The sequence below is a fragment of the Narcine bancroftii genome, chromosome 1 (genome assembly GCF_036971445.1).
Source record: "Narcine bancroftii isolate sNarBan1 chromosome 1, sNarBan1.hap1, whole genome shotgun sequence".
NCBI lineage: Eukaryota > Metazoa > Chordata > Chondrichthyes > Torpediniformes > Narcinidae > Narcine > Narcine bancroftii.
In genome coordinates, this window is record NC_091469.1 from 166,923,166 (window position 1) to 166,944,204 (window position 21,039).

Genomic DNA, 21,039 nt, shown 5'->3' on the forward strand with positions numbered 1-21,039 from the left:
GAGACTCTCTCTAGTTGGCACCTAAATTATATATTGCTTTGTAAAACTTTCCTGAACACATTTGACAAACTCCAAGACATTCAGTGCTTTTACAGTAAGGGAGTCCCAGCCAGTCAATATGAGGAAAGTTAAAATCTTTTTCTATCACAATGTTATTTCCTGCAGCTGTTGAACTTTCTCAGACCATCTTGATCTCTAACAATAAATCTAAAATCTGAATCTGAAATCTATCACCTGACCTGTCTCATTTCCTAATAGGAGACTCTCTCTAGTTGGCACCTAAATTATATATTGCTTTGTAAAACTTTCCTGAACACATTTGACAAACTCCAAGACATTCAGTGCTTTTACAGTAAGGGAGTCCCAGCCAGTCAATATGAGGAAAGTTAAAATCTTTTTCTATCACAATGTTATTTCCTGCAGCTGTTGAACTTTCTCAGACCATCTTGAGATTTGACTCCAGAGCATTACTTTCCCAACCTGGGATTGAGTAAAAATAGTGAATTGCTGGAAGAACTCAGTGGGTGGGCAGCATCTGAGGAGGCATAATTTCAGGATGAGGCCACCGCAGGGCTCAGTGCTGGGGCTGCAGTTGTTTACAATACATATCAGCAACTTAGATGTGAGAATAGATAGCAGTATCTGGAAATGTGTAGACGATACGAAGTTGGGTGGCAGGGTTAGCTGTGTGGAGGATGCTAGGAGAGTGCAGAGTGATTTGGACAAGTTAGGCGAGTGGGCCAGGACATGGCAGATGAAGTATAATGTGGATAAATGTGAGGTCACCCACTTTGGAGGTAAGAACAGGAAAGAGGATTATTATTTAAATGGTATCTGTTTAGGAAAAGGGGAGATGCAGAGAGACTTGGGTGTTGCTGTGCATCAGTCGTTGAAAGTGGGCGTGCAGGAGCGGCAGGCGATGAGGAGAGCGAATGGTATGTTGGCATTCATAGCGAGAGGATTTAAGTCCAGGAATAGGGAGATTCTGCTGCAGCTGTACAGGGCCTTAGTGAGACCACACTTGGAGTACTGCGTGCAGTTTTGGTTGCCTTATCTGAGAAAGGATATCCTTGTTTTGGAGGGGGTGCAGAGAAGGTTCACTAGGCTGATCCCAGGGATGGAGGGGCTTGCATATGAAGAAAGGTTGGATAGACTAGGCTTGCATTCTCTGGAAATTAGAAGATTGAGGGGGATCTTATAGAAACATAAAATTCTTAAGGGTTTAGACAGACTAGATGCAGGAAGGTTGTTTCCAATGCTGGGAAAAACCAGAACCAGGGGCCATAGTTTAAGGATAAGGGGGAAGTTTTTTAGGACTGAGATGAGGAAAAATTTCTTCTCTCAGAGAGTGGTAAATGTGTGGAATTCATTGCCACAGGAAGTAGTTGATGACGGTTCCCTGTCAATGTTTAAGTGTAGGTTAGATTTGGCCCTTGTGACCAAGGGGATTAGGGGGTATGGGGAGAAGGCATGAACTGGGTACTGATCAGCCATGATCATAATGTATGGTGGTGTAGGCTTGAAGGGCCAAATGGCCTACTCCTACACCTATTTTCTATGTTTCTATCTGGATAACCTCCACAGATGCTTCCAAACACTGAATTATTCCAGCAGTTTGTTTTTGATCAAGATTTTGGAAAGCAAAACTATCCAATACATTACAGGATCTGCAGTCCCTTTCTTGTGTCTTCTCCAACAGACTTGGCTCCCTGTTTGGTAAGGAACACTCCAGAGATCCCTCTCTGCTGCTCTTATGATCCTGTGGATTGACCTCCAATCTGATGCTCCATAGCAACTGTACTAGACTGTGACCCAGCCGGTCATGATGCACCCTCAAGCTATTCACTTGAGCTATTCACGACAGACTCAGGAACAGAGATAGATATTTCCAAATGTTAGTGTGGGGGAAAACCACAGGCCAGTAGATAGTGATCAATGAAGGTGAGTTCAAGAAGTGGCTGAAGTTGGAGTTCATGGACCCCGGCCCCATATCATTACCATTTATTTGCAGAAGTGGTCGGTTTAAGTTGACTGTTCAGTATGAGAATGTTAGCATGCTCACAGCAGATGCAATCCAAGTCACCTATATACTTTCATTTTCTTTGGCTTGGCTTCGCTGACGAAGATTTATGGAGGGGGTAAAAGTCCACATCAGCTGCAGGCTCGTTTGTGGCTGACAAGTCTGATGCGGGACAGGCAGACACGGTTGCAGCGGCTGCAGGGGAAAATTGGTTGGTTGGGGTTGGGTGTTGGGTTTTTCCTCCTTTGCCTTTTGTCAGTGAGGTGGGCTCTGCGGTCTTCTTCAAAGGAGGTTGCTGCCCGCCAAACTGTGAGGCGCCAAGATGCACGGTTTGAGGCGATATCAGCCCACTGGCGGTGGTCAATGTGGCAGGCACCAAGAGATTTCTTTAGGCAGTCCTTGTACCTTTTCTTTGGTGCAAAAGGTTAAAAAAAACACAAGTTTATGCTGCAGGACAACTTGAGTTGGTTGGGGCTCAACACTTTAATATTTATATTTGGGGATTAGAGTGAATTATGCAATGCCTCATGTCAGAAGATTCAATGAAACACAGAACTGTTACTGATCAAGAAATCATTTGCTTACTGTCTATATCCATCTTACTGTGGCAGAGAAGCTTGTGTGGTCCTGTGACCAGGAGAGTGATGCTGCCTGGAGCTATACTCCTGGGTAGGCCACCCATGATAGCAAGGGTGAGGTCCCTAACAAAGAAAAATCCAGCCAAGACCTCAATGATTACTTTACAATCAACGTATGTGAAACCGGACAAATCCATTTGGTCCAATCATCGTGGTTTCTGTGACATTGGAACTAGGTGGTTGATTTGTGAAGTATTGAGTGCTTCTTGGAGTACAACATTAAGTACACGATAAACAAATATATGCACAGGAATCTTCGTTCTGTGAGCAATCTTCCAAAGCCAAGATTGGACATAAGCCACTTGAGAGCCCAAAAATAGATCAATGGAATGAAGTCCATCATCCTTGGCCTCAAGGGATAGCCACGATGATGACTGGTTCATTTGGCCACTGTCTATGTTGGCTCAGCAAACTACTCAACACTTGAAAAAATAGCAATTAATTCAAGGTGGTCAACATGGCTTTGTTGGTGGAAATCTTGTATGACAAATTTGATTAGATCTTTTAAAGAAGCTACAACTGTGTCACAGTTCAAAATGAAGAATGAGAAAATGATCAGACGTTGTCGAGTCAAAGTTTAGTAAAAGTAATTTCCTCACTCAGCTGCAGATTTTTAAGACCCCCTGCTTTGCAAATGATATCACCACAATGTGACGTCATGATGTCACTCAGAATCTCCCCAGCCAGTTCGATTAAGACTCAAGTGAAATGCTACATGCACCCCCCCCCCCAAGAACTGGTGATGGAAGGATAAACCTCTTGGGTAGTCATCCGCCCCTTCACATCGGAGGTCATGGCAAGGGCCGATCAAGGTTGAAATGAGCAGGCTTTAGTTGGTCAATCGTAAATGTTCAGTACACAAGTGTGCGATTGTTTTGTAGCACTCTGAAGGGGCACTCATATGGCTTCTGTAAGGGTGGTCCGTGGGCATTTCTATGCATAAACATAAACTCACAGTCCTGGAGTTCCTTTGGGATGAAAGCTATCATTGTTCTATGCCTTGACATGGGAACTAGGGTCAATTTTCCAAGCTGCTTCCATAGTCTGCCTAAGACCAGTCAGTGGTGCCTCTTGTCTGCATGCTGCAGGCACGAACTCCTCAGGTACAATGACCGGGGCTCCATAGACCAACTCAGCCAATGAGAAGTTGAGATCCTCCTTGAGTGCATTCTTATTCCCAGGAAGATCCAGAGAAGCTCATCTGCCGAATCAGGTCCCTAGAGGTGGGCAATCAGTGCAGCCTTCATGTGGCTATGGAATCACACCACCAAGCTATTCAACTGTGGGTGGTAGGCTGTCGTGTGTTGGAGCTGTATTCCCAGCAGTCACGACAAAACATCCCAGATTGCGAAGGTAAACTGTGGGCCTGTCGGAGGTGATGTGTGTGATCTGAGATACCCAGACAGAAATAAAAGCTCTGGTGCATGAATCAGTCAATCATAGGAACCGCCTCTGGCCACGTAATGAATTTATCCATGTCCATTAACAAATACCTAGACCCTTGTGACACCGGAAGTGGGCCAACAATGCCAACATGCACGAGGTCGGATCTGTGTTGCAGTGGCTGGAAAGTCTGAAGTGGCGTATTCACGTACCTTTGCACTTTTGCAGATTGGCCGTCTGTGACCTGCTTTTTGAGTCAATGTCATACAAACTTGTTGGCTATCAGGTGGAACATCGCTCAAATGGAGGGGTGGGACAGTCCATGAATGGCATCAAAAATGCAATGTCTCCATGCAGCAGGGATGATAGGTCAAGGCTGACCTGTGGAAACATTGCACAGCAGAGAGATACCTTGCGGCCCAAAGGCTACATCCTCGAGATGTAGGCTCATGACAGCAGTTCTATAAGCCAGGAATTTGTCATCCTGGCACTGAGTTTTGGCGAGTGCCATGTAATCTACACCCGGAGAGAGGGCAAGTACTGCTTGAACAAAGGAGCAGGACAGGGCACCAGCTACCACATTACTCTTATCAGAGATATGTTTAATCCTGGTTGAAAAGTTGGATATATGATAGGTGGCATTGCTGGCAAGCTGACCAGGGATCTGATGCCTTCGCGAAGATGAATGTTAGCGGTTTGTGGCCATTAAAAACCATGAAGTGCCTGTCTTCCAAAAAATAGTGGAAATGTCTGACCTCTAGGTACAGGGCCAGCAGCTCCCTATTGAATGTGCTGTATTTTGTATCGGGAGGGGAAGTGCCCACTAAAAACGGTAGTGGCTTCCATTGTCCATTGGTGTACTGTTCCAAGACCCCATCTACTGCCATGCTGGATGCATCTATCATCAAGGGGATAGATGCATCCAACATGGCAGTAGATGGGGATAGGCCAGCAATGTTGCCTTCGCAAAGGCATCTTGTCTGCTGGAATGCAATTGACATCTTCTTTGTCCACTTAAATTCTTTGGCATTTAAAGGTTAAAGAGGGGTTTCATAATATGAACTGCAGAGGGTAGAAAGCAATGATGGAAATTGACTATCCCCAAAAATTCCTAGAGTCATTTGATGGTATCAAGCCTCGGGAATTTGAGGATGGCTTCCACCTTGTTAGGCAATAGGACACCCCGGCTGCTCATCTGATGTCCCAAGAACTCAATAGAGGACTGTACAAATTTTCACTTGGCAAGGTTCACAGCCCGAACTCCTGTAGGTGGCAGCAGAGTAAATGCAGATGGTGCAGGTGCTCTTTGTGGGAGTGGTTTGCGATGAGTATGTGTAATGGAGGATTCAGACCATGCTTTTGCTTATGCAAGGCTGAGTATCAGTAACCTGAGAATAATGTATGCATAATCTAATTTCCACCCTAGGGCGCAGAGATGCATGTGAATCAGAAGACATAATCTAATTTACACCATGAGGTCCAGAGATGTAGTTGTCTTTTGGTCGAAGACTGTCAGGCGAGACCTTGAAGATAAGTAAACCATTTATTCAAAGTGATAAGCTATGAGTAAACAATTTTTGGGTTATATAAGCCATGGTCCCATTGCTGGTTTCAGACTCTGAGGGGTGGAAACATCTCTCGGCAAGAACTTCTAGAGTCCAACCAATGTCCAGGTTGGGGGAGGTGGAGAAGCTGCTACTTGCACCCTGGCAACCTACTACAAGTGTGCGATCGTTGCCTGGCTTCAGCACTTGGGACAGTCCAGGTGTTGATAAGTATAATTGGGAAGGGCTTGCATATTGTAGTTTGAAATCAGCTTAAGGTTTTGTAATAAAGATTTGCATAAACTGAAGTGCTCTCGGCGTGTGTCTCTGTTTTCCTTCGGTAGCTCAAACACTGTGACCAATCGAAAATGAACAAAGTGAGAGGTACAAGTTTACCAGAACAGTATGTTGTCCAAGTATACAAAAAGGAAGTCCATGCCACACACCCCGACATCCATCAGTCGCTGGACTGTTGTGCAACATTTTTGAGCCCAAAATTCATTCTCAAAAATTCAGAGGCCGAAGTGTTATAACAGTCTTGGGCACATCTGCGGTTTACAGGTATTTGCTGATACCCATGCACCAGGTCAATTTAAGAAAATATCCTGGCCCCATGAAGATTAGCTGTAAAGTCCTGTATATGGGCGACAGTCTGCAGTGGTAGCATCGTTGAGATGCCTGTAATCCCCATAAGGTCTCTAGCCTCCCATGGCTTTGGGCACTATATATAGCAGGGAGGCCCAATGGGCTATCAGACCTGCGTATGATTCCAAGGTCCTATATTTTGTGGAACTCTTGTTTTGCAAGGTGCAACTTGTCAAGCAGTGGGCATTGGACTTGGGCATCATTGTGTGAGGATGTGGTGTGTTATGCCATGTTTGGGTGTGGCAGTGGACAACTAGGGAGTGACAATGTCTGGAAATTCTGCAAGAACTTTGGCAAATTTGTTGTTAAAGTACTCCTCATCGGTTAGGTTCAGGGCGGGTCGTTTGGCTTTTCCAAGGTAGAAAGTCTGGAATGTTGTGTTGTTCACCAACCGGTGCCCTTTTTACTCCACCATTAGTGGGTGGGGTCTGAGGAAGTCAGCACCCAGCTACGGTCGGGACAAGGCAGCAAGAATGAACTTCCATGTGAACTTATTGTTGCCAAATTTTGGGGATATAGTCCGTGTGCTGTACATATGAATTGAACTGTTATTCACTGCAGTAAGTGCTGCACCCGTGTTCCTGGGATGTGTATCAAAGCCCAAAGGAAGGACACTAACCTCTGCGCCCGTATCGACTAGAAATTTGCGCTGGAAGAGTTGGTCTCAGAGATAGAGCAGGCTGTTACGGTGGTCAGCCGCTGTAGCCATTAGTGATGACTAACCACAGCATATCCCAGATTCATGCTTGTCTGGGGGAGCATGCACCCTCGTGGAATCTTGGCCTTTGGGTGTGATGCAAGCACCTTGCTGCTTTGCATGAGCAGCCACTGTTCAAAGGTTATCAAAGTCCTCATCACCCAACATGAGGCAGATGTCTTCTGGGATATGCTCTAAAAACTGCTCAAAGAGCAAGCAAGCCCCATGGCTATCTGTAGTGTCAATATGTAATTCATTAACTGCAAAGGGGCACGGTCCCTTTGCAACTCGTTCATGCCATGATAGACCATAAATCCAGAGGAGGAGGATTTTAGATCTTCGTACTTGCCGAAAGATGGTGGGTCCCAAAGAAAATCCACCACTAAACTGGCTGTGTCTAGGTTGAGGGCGCTTACCACATGATAGTACTTAGTGGCGTCCACTTCTGTCTTGTGAATGCAGAACTGTGCCTCAGCCTGCCCAAACCAAACTTCAGGTTGAGTGGTCCAAAAGACAGGCAGTTTGAGCGAAACTGCTGCATAGTCCATGTTGGGTCCAAAATCCACTCGGGCCATCGGGTTCACAAATGCAGCAAATGTGTTGCAGTGCAAACTGTGTTGCAGTATATGAAGAACGTGAAAATGATCAGACGTAGTCAAGTCGAAGTTCAGTAAAAGTTATTTACTCAGTCACCTGCAGCTTTTTTAATCTGCACATTCCAAATGACGTCATCGCACTGCGACATCATGATGTCACTCGGAACCTCCCCAGCTGGTTCGATTAAGCCTTCGATGAGCTGCTACTTGGTCATAGACTCTGTCATTGAATTTTTCAGCCCTTTCAGCCCAACCCATCTATGCCAATAGAACATGGAACACGATGTTGTGCTGACCTGTGTAAATTACTCCACTTCCCTCCCTCACAGCCTATAAGGCTCCATTTATCCTGCATCCATGTGTCTATTTTTAAATGTCTCTTTTGTTCCAGCCTCCACCACCATCTCTGGTAATGCATTTCAGGCACCCACCAGTCTCTGTGCAAATAAGCATCTCCACTCACCTTAAAAAGTTGTCCTATTTATCTCAATTTGGCCTTTAGCACTCAAAACCTTTCCTATACTGTGCTATCTAAATAACTTTTGAATTTAATAAGATCATAAGGCATACAGTAGGAGCTGAAATAGGCTATTTGGCCCATTGAGTCTGCCTCACCATTTAATCATGAACTGATCCATTATTCCACTCAGTCCTATTGACCTGCCGACTCAAGATAACATAAAACCTAGTACAAGCCCATTGGCCCTCGATGTTTTGCTGATCCACATATAATCAGCTTTGTCTGCCAGGAATAAATATTTTCAAAGTGGCTGGATAACATAAGATAAAGTTGAGCCTTTCTTCCATAGTTTTGTTTTTGTTGAATTAAATTCTTTACTTTTTTCTTAAATATTACAAAACTTATGTCTGGATAAAAGAATATTTTATTTCCATTGTATTCCAGTGGTCCTTTTCTTTCTCTGGCTTGTCTAGCAGCCAGTTCTAATATTTTTTTCTCTTACTGTATAGCGTAGCAATTTTACCAAAATAGATTGTAGTTTTTGATTTATTTCAGCTTTTAGTGTCAAAGGCCTGTGTGCTCTTCCAATTTCAATACTGTCTTGAAATTCTTCAGCTCCTAAGAATTGTGGGATCCATTGTTTTAAAAATTATTTGATGTCTGTACCCTCATTGCCATTTCAGACCTACTATTTTTTATATTGTTGCATCTATTAAAATTTTTTAAAGCATCAATTTTCTGAGCCAGTATTTCTTATGTCTTAATAACATTTTTATTCATATTATTTTCCTTTCAAAACAGCCATATCTACTTCCACACCTTTTAGTCTTTCTTCCACTTCTTCAAACTGTTTTTTCATGTTCATCATTACGTTCTTGCTGTTATTGCTGCTGGTCTATGACGTAACATTTGGCCAACTTTTACAACAAAAATCACAGAATCTTTTACAATGTCACAAAATGTTAAATTACCCACATACTTTAACAAAGGACCATGGAACCACCCCTCGTCCCCAACTTTCCCTCACTCAGAAGAGACGAAAGGCCTCTTCCCAGTGTGGCCCTGCTGGTGGGTCAGCAGGTGGGAGGACTGGATAAATCCCTTACCACATTCGGGGCAGGTGAAGGGCCTCTCCCCAGTGTGCACCCGCTGGTGGGTCAGCAGGTAGGATGACGTGGTGAAGCCCTTGCCACACTTGAGGCAGATGAAGCACCTCTCCCCGGTGTGGACCCACTGGTGGTTCTGCAGGCTGGAGGAGTAGGTGAAGCCCTTGCCACACTTGGGGCAGATGAAGGGCCCTTTCCCCGGTGTGGGCCCGCTGGTGTAGCAGCAGGTGGGATGACTTGCTGAAGCCCTTGCCGCACTCGGGGGCAGGTGAATGGCCTCTCCCCAGTGTGAACCCGCTGGTGGTTCTGCAGGCTGGAGGAGTAGGTGAAGCCTTTGCCACACCTGTGGCAGATGAAGGGCCTTTCATTGGTGTGGACACGCTGGTGTCTCAGCAGGCGAGAGGTGTGCTTGAACCCTTGTCGCATTCGGGGCAGATGAAGGGCCTCTCCCCGGTGTGGACCCGCAAGGTGGGTCAGCAGGAGGGACGATTTGGTGAAACCCTTGCCACACTTTGGGCAAGTGAAGGGCCTCTCCCCGGTGTGGGCCCGCTGGTGGATTGCCAGGTGGGATGACTTGGTGAAGCCCTTGCCACACTTGGGGTAGGTGAATGGCCTCTCCCCAATGTGCAACCACTGGTGGGTCAGCAGGTTGGATGATGTGGTGAAGCTCTTGCCACACTTGGGGCAGATGAAGGTCCTCTCCCCAGTGTGGACCCACTGGTGGTTCTGCAGGCTGGAGGAGTAGGAGAAGCCCTTGCCACACCTATCCAGGTGAAGGGCCTCTCACCATTGTGGACCCGCTGGTGTCTCAGCAGGCTAGAGGTGTGCTTGAAGCCTTTGTCACATTCAGGGCAGGTGAAAGGCCTCTCCCCGGTATGGGCCTGCTGGTGGATCATCAGATGGGACGACTGGGTGAAGCCCTTACCGTACTCTTGGCAGGTGAAGGGCTTCTCCCCAGTGTGGACCCGCTGGTGGGTCAGCATGTGGGATGTCTGAGTGAATCCCTTCCCGCTTTCAGGGCTGGTGAAGGACCTCTCCCCAGTGTGGACCCGCTGGTGGGTCAGCAGGCTGGAGGAGTGGGTGAAGCCCTTGCCACACTCGGGGCAGGTGAAAGGCCTCTCCCCGGTGTGGACCCACTGGTGGGTCAGCAGGCTGGAGGTGTGCTTGAAGCCCTTGCCACACTTGGGGCAAGTGAAGGGCCTCTCCCTGGTGTGGACCCGCTGGTGAGTCTGCAGGCTGGTGGTCTGTGTGAAGCCCTTGCCGCACTCAGGACAGTTGAAGGGCCTCTCCCCGGTGTGGACCCGCTGGTGGGTCAGCAGGCTGGAGGTGTGCTTGAAGCCCTTGCCGCACTCAGAGCACGTAAATGGCCTCTCCCTGGTGTGGACTCGCTGGTGGGTCAGCAGGCTGGAAGTCTGGCTGAAGCCCTTGCCGCACACAGGGCAAGTGAATGGCCTCTCCCCTGTGTGGACCCTCTGGTGGGTCAACAGGTTAGAGGTGCAGGCGAAGCCCTTGCCGCACTCAGGGCAGGTGAAGGGCCTCTCCCCAGTGTGGAGGCGCTGGTGGGTCAGCAGGCTGGAGGTGTGCTTGAAGCCCTTGCCGCACTCAGAGCATGTAAATGGCCTCTCCCTGGTGTGGACCCGCTGGTGTGTCAGCAGGCTGGAAGTCTGGCTGAAGCCCTTGCCGCACACAGGGCAAGTAAATGGCCTCTCCCCGGTGTGGACCCTCTGGTGGGTCAACAGGTTAGAGGTGCAGGCGAAGTCCTTGCCGCACTCAAGGCAGGTGAAAGGCCTCTCCCCAGTGTGGAGCCGCTGGTGGGTCCAACAGGCTGGAGGTGTGCTTGAAGCCCTTGCCACACTTGGGGCAAGTGAAGGGCCTCTCCCCGGTGTGGACCCACTGGTGAGTCTGCAGGCTGGTGGTCTGGGTGAAGCTCTTGCCGCACTTGGGGCAGGTGAAGGGCCTCTCCCCAGTGTGGACCCGCTGGTGTCTCTTTAACTCACTCGACCTTTTAAAGTTCTTCCCGCAGTCGGAGCATTGAAGCAGGTTCATTTCTGTGGGGACAAGAGGGCGTGAACTGGGGATAAATCAATGCAGTCTTGCCCCAGGGTGCACAAGAGGATGTAACCAAGGATAAATCAATACAGTCCTGCCTCAGGGCAAGAGAGGTTGTGACCAGGGGATAAATCAATGCTGTCCTGCCTCAGGACGCAAGAGGATGTGACTAGGGGATAGATCAATGCAGTTCTCCACCAGGGCGAATAGATGTGACCAGGGGATAGATCAATGCAGTTCTGCCCCAGGTCTTGTGAGAGGAAGTGACCAGGGGATAGATCAATGCAGTCCTGCTCCTGGCCTAATGAGAGGATGTGACCAGGGGATAGATCAATGCAGTCCTGCTCCTGGCCTAATGAGAGGATGTGACCAGGGGATAGTTGAATGCAGTTCTCCACCAGGGCAGATGAGAGGATGTGACTAGGGGATAGATCAATGCAGTTCTCCACCAGGGCGAATGAGAAGATGTGACCAGGGGATAGATCAATGCAGTCCTGCCCCAGGGTCTTGTGAGAGGATGTGACCAGGGGATAAATTGATGCAGTTCTCCACCAGGGCGGATGAGAGGATGTGACCAGGGAATAGATGAATGCAGTTCTCCAGCAGGGCAGATGAGAGGATGTGACCAGGGGATAGATGAATGCAGTTCTCCACCAGGGCGGATGAGAGGATGTGACCAGGGATAGATGAATGCAGTTCTCCACCAGGGCGGATGAGAGGATGTGACCAGGGGATAGATGAATGCAGTTCTCCACCAGGGCGGATGAGAGGATGTGACCAGGGTATAGATGAATGCAGTTCCCCACCAGGGCGGATGAGAGAATGTGACCAGGGGATAGATGAATGCAGTTCTCCACCAGGGCGGATGAGAGGATGTGACCAGGGGATAGATGAATGCAGTTCTCCACCAGGGCGGATGAGAGGATGTGACCAGGGGATAGATGAATGCAGTTCTCCACCAGGGCGGATGAGAGGATGTGACCAGGGGATAGATGAATGAAGTTCTACACCAGGGCGGATGAGAGGATGTGACCAGCAGATAGATCAATGCAGTCGTGCCCCGAACCACATGAGGATGTGACCAGGGGATAGATGAATGCAGTTCTCCACCAGGGCGGATGAGAGGTTGTGACCAGGGGATAGATGAATGCAGTTCTCCACCAGGGCGGAGGAGAGGATGTGACCAGGGGATAGATGAATGCAGTCCTGCCCGGGCTCAGCCCGATGGAGGCTCCCGTCGAGCTGGGCCGCAGGTTAAATCCAGCCCGAGGCTGGGCCTAGGCCCGGGCCCACGGGAGCTCTGGGTTCCAGGAGCCGGTGCTGCGCTCTGCTCCCAGCGCCCGGTGCTGAACCGCCTCCGGTCCGGCTGCCCCCGACCCAGCGTTTGCCCAGGATGATGCGGAACCCCCTTCCTCAACCTGCTCTCGCCCTTTCGTCCATCACTCGGCTCCTCCTCGCGGGCTGCGGCCGCCCCGTCACGTGACGGCGTCCCCCGCCCAGGCGGCGGCGCGCTGACGTCACCGCGCCGCCTGCGGCCCTGAGCGCCGTTCCCTCGGCAACGAGCCGCTCCACGGAGGAGGCCGCGGCCTGGCCTGGGCCTGGGGTTGAGGTGAGACTTTCCCGGGCGGGGTTGGGAGAGGGAGAGGGAGAGGGAGAGGGCGAGGGCCAGGGCCAGGCCGGTGGGACCAAGGTCCGGTCGGGGTCTCATCTTCCCATAGTCGGGCCGGGAGGTGAGGGTGAGGGGAGGCAGGTGGGGGTGAGGGAGAGGGGAGTGGTTTGAGGGGAGGGGGGGTTGAGGGGAGGGGGGGTTGAGGGGAGGGGGGGTTGAGGGGAGGGGGGGTTGAGGGGAGGGGGGGTTGAGGAGGGGGGGTTGAGGGGAGGGGGGTTGAGGGGAGGGGGGGGTTGAGGGGAGGGAGGTTGAGGGGAGGGGGGGTTGAGGGGAGGGGGGGTTGAGGGGAGGGGTTTGAGGGGAGGGTTTGAGGGGAGGGGGGGTTGAGGGTGAGGGAGGGGAGGGGGGCTGGGGGTGAGGGAGGGGAGGGGGGCTGGGGGTGAGGGAGGGGGAGGGGGGCTGGGGGTGAGGGAGGGGAGGGGGCTGGGGGTGAGGAGGGGAGGGGGGCTGGGGGTGAGGAGGGGAGGGGGGCTGGGGGTGAGGGAGGGGAGGGGGGCTGGGGGTGAGGGAGGGAGGGGGGCTGGGGGTGAGGGAGGGGAGGGGGGCTGGGGGTGAGGGAGGGGAGGGGGGCTGGGGTGTGTGGAGGGGAGGGGGGCTGGGGGTGAGGGAGGGGAGGGGGGCTGGGGGTGAGGGAGGGGAGGGGGGCTGGGGGTGAGGGAGGGGAGGGGGGGCTGGGGGTGAGGGAGGGGAGGGGGGCTGGGGGGTGAGGGAGGGGAGGGGGGCTGGGGGTGAGGGAGGGGAGGGGGCTGGGGTGAGGAGGGGAGGGGGGCTGGGGGTGAGGGAGGGGAGGGGGCTGGGGGTGAGGGAGGGACGGGGGGCTAGGGTGAGGAGGGGAGGGGGGCTGGGGGTGAGGGAGGGAGGGGGGCTGGGGGTGAGGAGGGGAGGGGGGCTGGGGGAGGTGAGGGAGAGGGGGCTGGGGGTGAGGGAGGGAGGGGGGCTGGGGGTGAGGGAGGGGAGGGGGCTGGGGGTGAGGAGGGGAGGGGGGCTGGGGGTGAGGGAGGGGAGGGGGGCTGGGGTGAGGGAGGGGAGGGGGGCTGGGGGTGAGGGAGGGGGAGGGGGGCTGGGGGTGTGAGGAGGGGAGGGGGGCTGGGGGTGAGGGAGGGGAGGGGGGCTGGGGGTGAGGGAGGGGAGGGGGGCTGGGGGTGAGGGAGGGGAGGGGGGCTGGGGTGAGGGAGGGAGGGGGGCTGGGGGTGAGGGAGGGGGGCTGGGGGTGAGGGAGGGGGGCTGGGGGTGAGGGAGGGGAGGGGGGCTGGGGTGTGAGGGAGGGGAGGGGGGCTGGGGGTGAGGGAGGGGAGGGGGGCTGGGGGTGAGGGAGGGGAGGGGGGCTGGGGGTGAGGGAGGGGAGGGGGGCTGGGGGTGAGGGAGGGGAGGGGGGCTGGGGGTGAGGGAGGGGAGGGGGGCTGGGGGTGAGGGAGGGGAGGGGGGCTGGGGGTGAGGGAGGGGAGGGGGCTGGGGTGAGGGAGGGGAGGGGGGCTGGGGGTGAGGGAGGGGAGGGGGGCTGGGGGTGAGGGAGGGGAGGGGGGCTGGGGGTGAGGAGGGGAGGGGGGGCTGGGGGTGAGGGAGGGGGAGGGGGGCTGGGGGTGAGGGAGGGGAGGGGGGCTGGGGGTGAGGGAGGGGAGGGGGGCTGGGGGTGAGGGAGGGGAGGGGGGCTGGGGGTGAGGAGGGGAGGGGTGTGTGGGAGGGGGGGTGAGGGCCGGGGCCGCGCCTCCTGTCAGGCTCTCTGACAATGGCCTGGGCAGCGAGTGTGTCCGGATGCACGGATGGGCGAGGGCAGCAGTCGGCGAGGGGGGGAGGGATGGAGGGGAGGGGGTGGTGAGGAGAACTGGTTGGGGGGATGGGAGGTGGATGGTGTGGGGAGGAAGAAGGTGCGAAGGGGGGTAGTGGACGTAGGGTAGGGCTATGGAGAAAGGGGAGTAGGTGGAGGAAGAGACCAGGGGAAGGGGTGGTGGAGGGGTTGGGGGAGTAGGGGAGGGAGAGGGGAGGGGCGGGGGTGAGGGCAAGTGTATGGGCGCGGACGGCGGATGAGGATCCACGGCAGGGATGATGCTCACTCCCACCTACATGACAGCAGGTCCAACCCCAGATTCTCTTCCTGGGGGCCAGGCAGAGTGTGGACTGGGTGGTGTGGATCCTTGATGATCATTGCTGCTCTCTGACAGCTTCGTTCCTGTAGATGTTCTCAATCCCTTTCAATGATCCAGATGATCATGTGGGAAAATGGGATCAACAAGTTTTGCAGATGATGCAAGATTGAAAGTGCAGTGGACGGTGAGGAAGGTTTCCAAAGCTGCAGTGGATCTGGACCAGCTGGAAAAATGAGCTGCAGAATGGCAGATGGAATTTTAACACAGTTGTTGCGCTTTGGGAGGTTGAACCTGTTAAGTGTTTGATGTTTCAGAAAGCACTGCACACGGAGACGTGACGCTTCATTCGTTGTTTTATACAGAACTAAGATGGTTCCCCATGACGACGAGTGACGATGTCATCATGCTGTGCCTGCAGGTGTATATACAGAACACTCTCCCCCCAAACACAATAAATGCTTCGTGAAAATAACACACGGGCAGCACTTGTACTAAACTATAATAATTATGTGGTGCCCAGACTAATGGTGAGGGTTATGACTACTATAAGTATGAAATGTGAAGTCACTGAACATAGTCCTTCCGCCTTCAGCAGGATGGTTTTCTATCTTTGATCGTCTCAGAGAGGTAGAATGCGTCAGGGTACTTTGTAACCTCTCCAAACTCTGCATTTGGGGGTACTAACTCAGTTGGTGGTGAAGTGTGTCTTTGGCGAACCCCATTAGGATGTTGCTTTGCACTGCATTGTTGAGTAGGGCACAGTGTAGGGCTGTTCTGTTGAGTCGTGGTAATGCTTGGTTGAGAGCAGCTCAGTTGAGATGGACACTGGTTCCTCGAAGATACTTCAGGAACATTGACAGTAGCATGGGGCCAGGGAATTTCATTTGAAAGCTCATCAGGATCGTGAGCCGTGGGTGTAGACATAGGATGTCCACTGCTCTCAATTGGTCGATGTGTATTTCCATATTTTAGTTCCCAGCAACGTGGAATAATAAGGTGAACTCCTCTCACTTACGGCCCTCTAGTATCCCAATAGTCTCGTTCCAGTACTGGTTCTCCCACTTCTACACATCTGGTAGATTTACCAGAAGATGTAGATTGTTCTATTCGAAGGCCGATGTTCGCATGTACTGTGGAAAGTCTTGTTCTCAAGTTGCATCCAAACATCAATTCAGCTGGTGTTCATTTGGTCGTAGAGTGAGCCCAACAGGAAATTGCAATTTTGTGACTCCATGATGTGTTTAGGGATTTCTTCATTTTCATGGCCTTTTTGAAGGTCTGTACAAAACGTTTTACTTCTCCATTTGTGTTTGGGTAGTAGGGTGCTGACAAGACATGTCGAATACTGTTTAGCCTCCGATACGAACTGTGGACCGTTATCGGGAACCAGTTCAGTCGGTACTCCATGTAATGCAAATATATTTCACAGTTTTTCAATTGTCTGGTCTGTTGTTGTTTTTCTCATAGGTGTTACCACTGCCCATTTGGAATGTGCATTGACACCAATGAGGAAGTTTTCCCCCATAAATGGACCAGGGGTTTGCTTCAGCTTGAGGGGCTTTGGGTAGAGAGATGGAAGTCTTTTAAAGATCAGATTTTGAGAGTGCAAAAGCTTTATGTTCCTGTTAGGTTAAAAGGAGGGGCAAAAGGTTGCAGAGAGCCGTGGTTTTCAAGGAATATTGGAAACTTGGTTCGAAGAAAAAGAGAGGCGTACATGAGATATAAGAAGCGTGGAGTTAAGGAGATGTTTGAAAGATACATTGAATGTAAGAGGAATCTTAAGAGAGGAATTAGGAAAGCTAAAAGAAGGTACGAGAAAACTATGGCAAGCAGGGTGAAAACTAATCCAAAAGAGTTCTACAAATATGTTAATGGTAAGAGGAAAGCTAGAGACAAAATTGGTCCCTTAGAAAATCAGAGCGGAAAACTGTGTGTGGAGCCTAGAGAAATGGGGGAGATATTGAACAGTTTCTTTTCTTCGGTATTCACTAAGGAGAAGGATATTGGGAGATGTGAGATAAAAAAAGCAAATTGGGTAAATATGGGGAATATAGAGATTACAAAAGGTGTAGTTTTAAGGCTTTTGAAGAATATAAAGGTGGATAAGTCTCCGGGACTAGACGGGATCTTCCCCAGGACATTGAGAGAAGTGAAGGAGGAAATAGCAGAGGCTCTGGCGGTAATTTTCCAAATGTCATTAGATATGGGGATAGTGCCGGAGGATTGGCGCATTGCGCATGTGGTTCCGTTATTTAAAAAGGGTTCAAGGAGGAAGCCTGGCAACTATCGGCCTGTAGGTTTGACGTCTGTGGTAGGTAAATTAATGGAGAAAATTCTTAGAGATAGTACTTATAAACATCTGGATAGACAGGGTCTGATCAGGAGCACTCAACATGGATTTGTGGGAGGAAGGTCATGTTTGACCAATCTGATTGAATTTTTTGAAGAGGTGACTAGGAATGTGGATGAGGGTAGCGCAGTGGATGTTGTCTATATGGACTTCAGTAAGGCCTTCGATAAGGTATCACATGGAAGGTTAGTTAAGAAGGTGCAGTCTTTAGGTATAAATTTTGAGATAGTCAAATGGATTGAACATTGGCTGAAAGGGAGAGGCCAGAGAGTGGTAGTGGATAATTGTCTGTCAGGTTGGAGGCCGGTGACCAGTGGTGTGCCTCAAGGATCTGTATTGGGCCCATTGTTGTTCGTTATATACATTAATGATCTAGATGATGAGGTGGTGAATTGGATTAGTAAATATGCAGACGATACTAAGATAGGTGGAATAGTGGATAATGAAGAAGGTTTTCAAGGATTGCAGAGGGATTTGGGCTGCTTAGAAGAGTGGGCTGAAAAATGGCAGATGGAATTTAATGCTGATAAGTGTGAGGTGCTTCATTTTGGTAAGAAGAATCAGAATAGAACATATGTGGTAAATGGGAGAGCATTGAGGAATACAGAAGAGCAGAAGATTTAAGAGTAACGGTACATCGTTCCCTGAAGGTAGAAACTCACGTGAATAGGGTGGTGAAGAAGGCTTTTAGTATGCTGGCCTTTATCAATCATTGCATGGAATATAGGAGTTGGGAGGTGATGTTGAGATTGTATAAGACGTTGGTGCGGCCTAATTTGGAGTTCTGTGTGCAGTTCTGGTCGCCTAATTATAGGAAGGATATAAACAGAGTGGAGAGAGTGCAGAGAAGGTTTACCATAATGTTACCTGGGTTTAAGCATCTAGAGTATAGGGAGAGATTGGACAGATTAGGTCTTTATTCTTTGGAGTGTAGAAGGTTGAGAGGGGATTTGATAGAAGTATTTAAGATTATGAAAGGGATAGACAGAGTGGTTGTGGACAGACTATTTCCGTTAAGAAGAGGAAAGATTAAAACAAGAGGACATGAGTTAAGAATTAAGGGGCAGAGGTTTAGAGGTAACATGAGGGGGAACTTCTTTACTCAGAGAGTGGTAGCCGTGTGGAATGATCTTCCGGGAGAAATAGTGGCGACGGAGTCAATTGTATTATTTAAGAAAAGTTTGGACAGGTATATGGATGAGAAGAAGATGGAGGGTTATGGGCATTGTGCAGGGAGGTGGTACTGGAAAGGGGTGTTTGGTTAGGTGCGGACTAGAAGGGCCTAATGGCCTGTTTCCGTGCTGTAATTGTTATGTTATGTTATTATGTTATCCTGACAAATGCCACATATTCTTACCGCCTGTTCAATATCAATGTCTCTGGCGGGGTGGGGGGTGGGGGCACCTGACATGTATACATGCCAACACCTTCATTTGAACCATCCCAGGGTGGTTGTTGGGGAGCTCTGATAATATGGCTGCCTGCTAATTTGTAGGGATGATTGTCCTGGTTCCCCGTAATAAACAACCTTCTTCAACTGTTATTCATGGCATCTTGTATCTTAAGGTTTTAGTTCTGGCCTCAGGCCACCCATTTAATGTGAAACAGAGGACCCTGGATAATGTAGTTTTCTTTTGTATGTCTTTACTGATCGTTTTCGCTGTAATAGATAAGTAGTGGTTGTTCTTGATTGAAAGCTGTAGCCTCCGCTGTCCATTTAATTCTCATTGCTCTGTTCAGTTCCTGGTAGAGGTAAGTGAGATAGAGCGTCTGCATGGTTGTTTGGTGTTACTGGTTTATGTTTCAAATCATGGTTCAAGTGAGGAGTCGGCATAGAAGGAATCAGAGTTCGGCAGCAACTCTGCATAAGTATTAGATCCTGGTGCTTCAGGAGGTATTAGAGATTTTATCAGCTGAAATATTTTATCAGCTGAAATATTTTACTGCCTATTTGGCTCAGAAACAACAATCTTTTTTGATTAATAGGCACAGTATCCACAATTTTATTGTCTAAACAATGATATTCAAATCAATCCACATAGTTGTACCAGATTTCTTCTGAGTCCATGCATTTCCCATACTGTCTCCACCACTTTGAGTCTTTTCTTTGTTCTCTGTGACTGAGTTTGAGGTTTACTGTGGAAATAAACCTGTGTTTCTTTTCTAAATCTTCACTCCAAAGTCTGGAGCATCGAGGAGGTACGGTTTGATCCTCATCACCAATCTGTTATGTATTTGACGTTTCAGAAAGCACTGCACACGGAGACGTGAAGTTTCATTCATTGTTTAATTCAGAACTAAAATGGTTCCCTTAGTACACAGTATTTCGGAGTGACAATGTCATCCCGCTCAGCACTCTTCTGTTTTTGTTCTTCATTTTATTCAAAAACATCAGAAGATTGTGGTCAGTAAATATTACAGTTGGTTCCTGAAAGGTACCGAGATATACATCAAAATTCTGCAGAGCAAACACGATAGACAACATTTCTTTTTCAATAGTGGAATAGTTCCTTTGATGAACATTGATTTTCTTTTAAATGTAGGCAACTGGATGGTCATTTTCATTGGTTTTGTAATAAAAGTGCACCTGCTGCCCCCTCATTTGCATCCACTGCTAAAGAAAATGGTCTGTCAAAATCAGATTTTAAAACAGTAATGGGATAGGATCTCCTTTAAATTTTCTAAAGATCTCTGACAAATTTTGTCCACACAAATTTCTCCCCTTTGAAAGATTGGTTAAAGGAAGAGCAACTTCAGTAAAATTTCTGAAATTTCGTGTAATATTTTGCCATTCCTAAAAACCTCACTGCTTTCTTGCCATTGGGAATAGGAAACTCAGAAATTGCATTCACCTGAGTTTGACTAGATGCAACTTTGCCATAACCAACTACATTACCCAAGCATGTTACCGTGGCATTTGCAAATTGACTTTTTGGTAAATTAACAGTTAAGTTTGCTTTGGATAATCTTGCAAACAATTTGTCCAATTGCCTTAGGTGTTTTTCCCATGTGTCACTTTTTGTGACCAAGTTATCAATATAAGCATCTGTATGTGTTAACCCTTGGATTACCAAATTAATCATCCTTTGGAATGTGGCAGGGGTATTTTTCATGCCAAAAGGCAACACATTATACTCGTATTAACTGGATGAAGTTACAAAAGCTGAAATATTCTTTCCTCTTTCAGTTAGAGGCACACACCAGTAATCCTTCATCAAATACACTTTAGTAAGAAATTTAATTTGCCAATTTTATCAATAGTCATCTATTCTCGGAATAGGAGAAGCATCTATTTTAGTTACTGAATTAACCTTCCTGTAATCCACAGAACCAAACAGTTCCATCTGGATTTGGTACCAGAATACAAGGAGAACTCCAATCTGAGTTTGAAGGTCTAATAATGTCATTCCTCAACATATATTCCACCTCCTGATCCATGATTTTGCTCTTGAATGTTTATTCTATATGGGTGCTGTTTTATGAGATTTGCTTCTCCAACATCTACATCATGGTAAATCACTGATGTGCTTTTTGGCACATCAGGGAACAAATTTGTGTATTTCATAATTAATTATTTCAACTGCATCTGTTCTTGTGGCTTAAGATGGCCTAACTTTTCCTCCAAATTTTCCAAAGTTGCTGAGTTGGACAGGTGTACAGGAACCATGGTTTCTTTAAGGTTACTCTCACAAGATTCTGTTCCCATAATCTTTTGATCCATAACTTTCTCAACTCTGTCAGCAGCCAACATCTCTGATATAGATTGTTCTCCACTATCCGTATCCTCATAATAAGATT

General features: G+C 49.1%; 2 protein-coding genes across 2 annotated transcripts in view; both read right to left on the reverse strand.

Moving 5' to 3' along the window:
• Positions 1-8,732: 8,732 nt before the first annotated feature.
• On the reverse strand, positions 8,733-9,732 carry LOC138736090 (zinc finger protein 787-like). Its single transcript, XM_069884992.1, has one exon. The coding sequence runs from the start codon at positions 9,513-9,515 to the stop codon at positions 9,141-9,143; it is 375 nt and encodes a 124-aa protein (XP_069741093.1). The 5' UTR covers positions 9,516-9,732; the 3' UTR covers positions 8,733-9,140.
• LOC138736044 (zinc finger protein 774-like) overlaps positions 9,731-21,039 on the reverse strand; it is a 40,593-nt gene continuing 29,284 nt past the window's right edge. The window contains exon 4 of the mRNA XM_069884897.1: positions 9,731-10,877. Within this exon, the coding sequence (XP_069740998.1) occupies positions 9,731-10,877 (1,147 nt within the window). The remainder of the gene's footprint in view (positions 10,878-21,039) is intronic.

What these genes read in the sequence shown, in the direction of transcription:
- LOC138736090 (XM_069884992.1), bottom strand. Translation starts at nt 9,515, where the DNA reads ATGCGACAAGGGTTCAAGCACACCTCTCGCCTGCTGAGACACCAGCGT.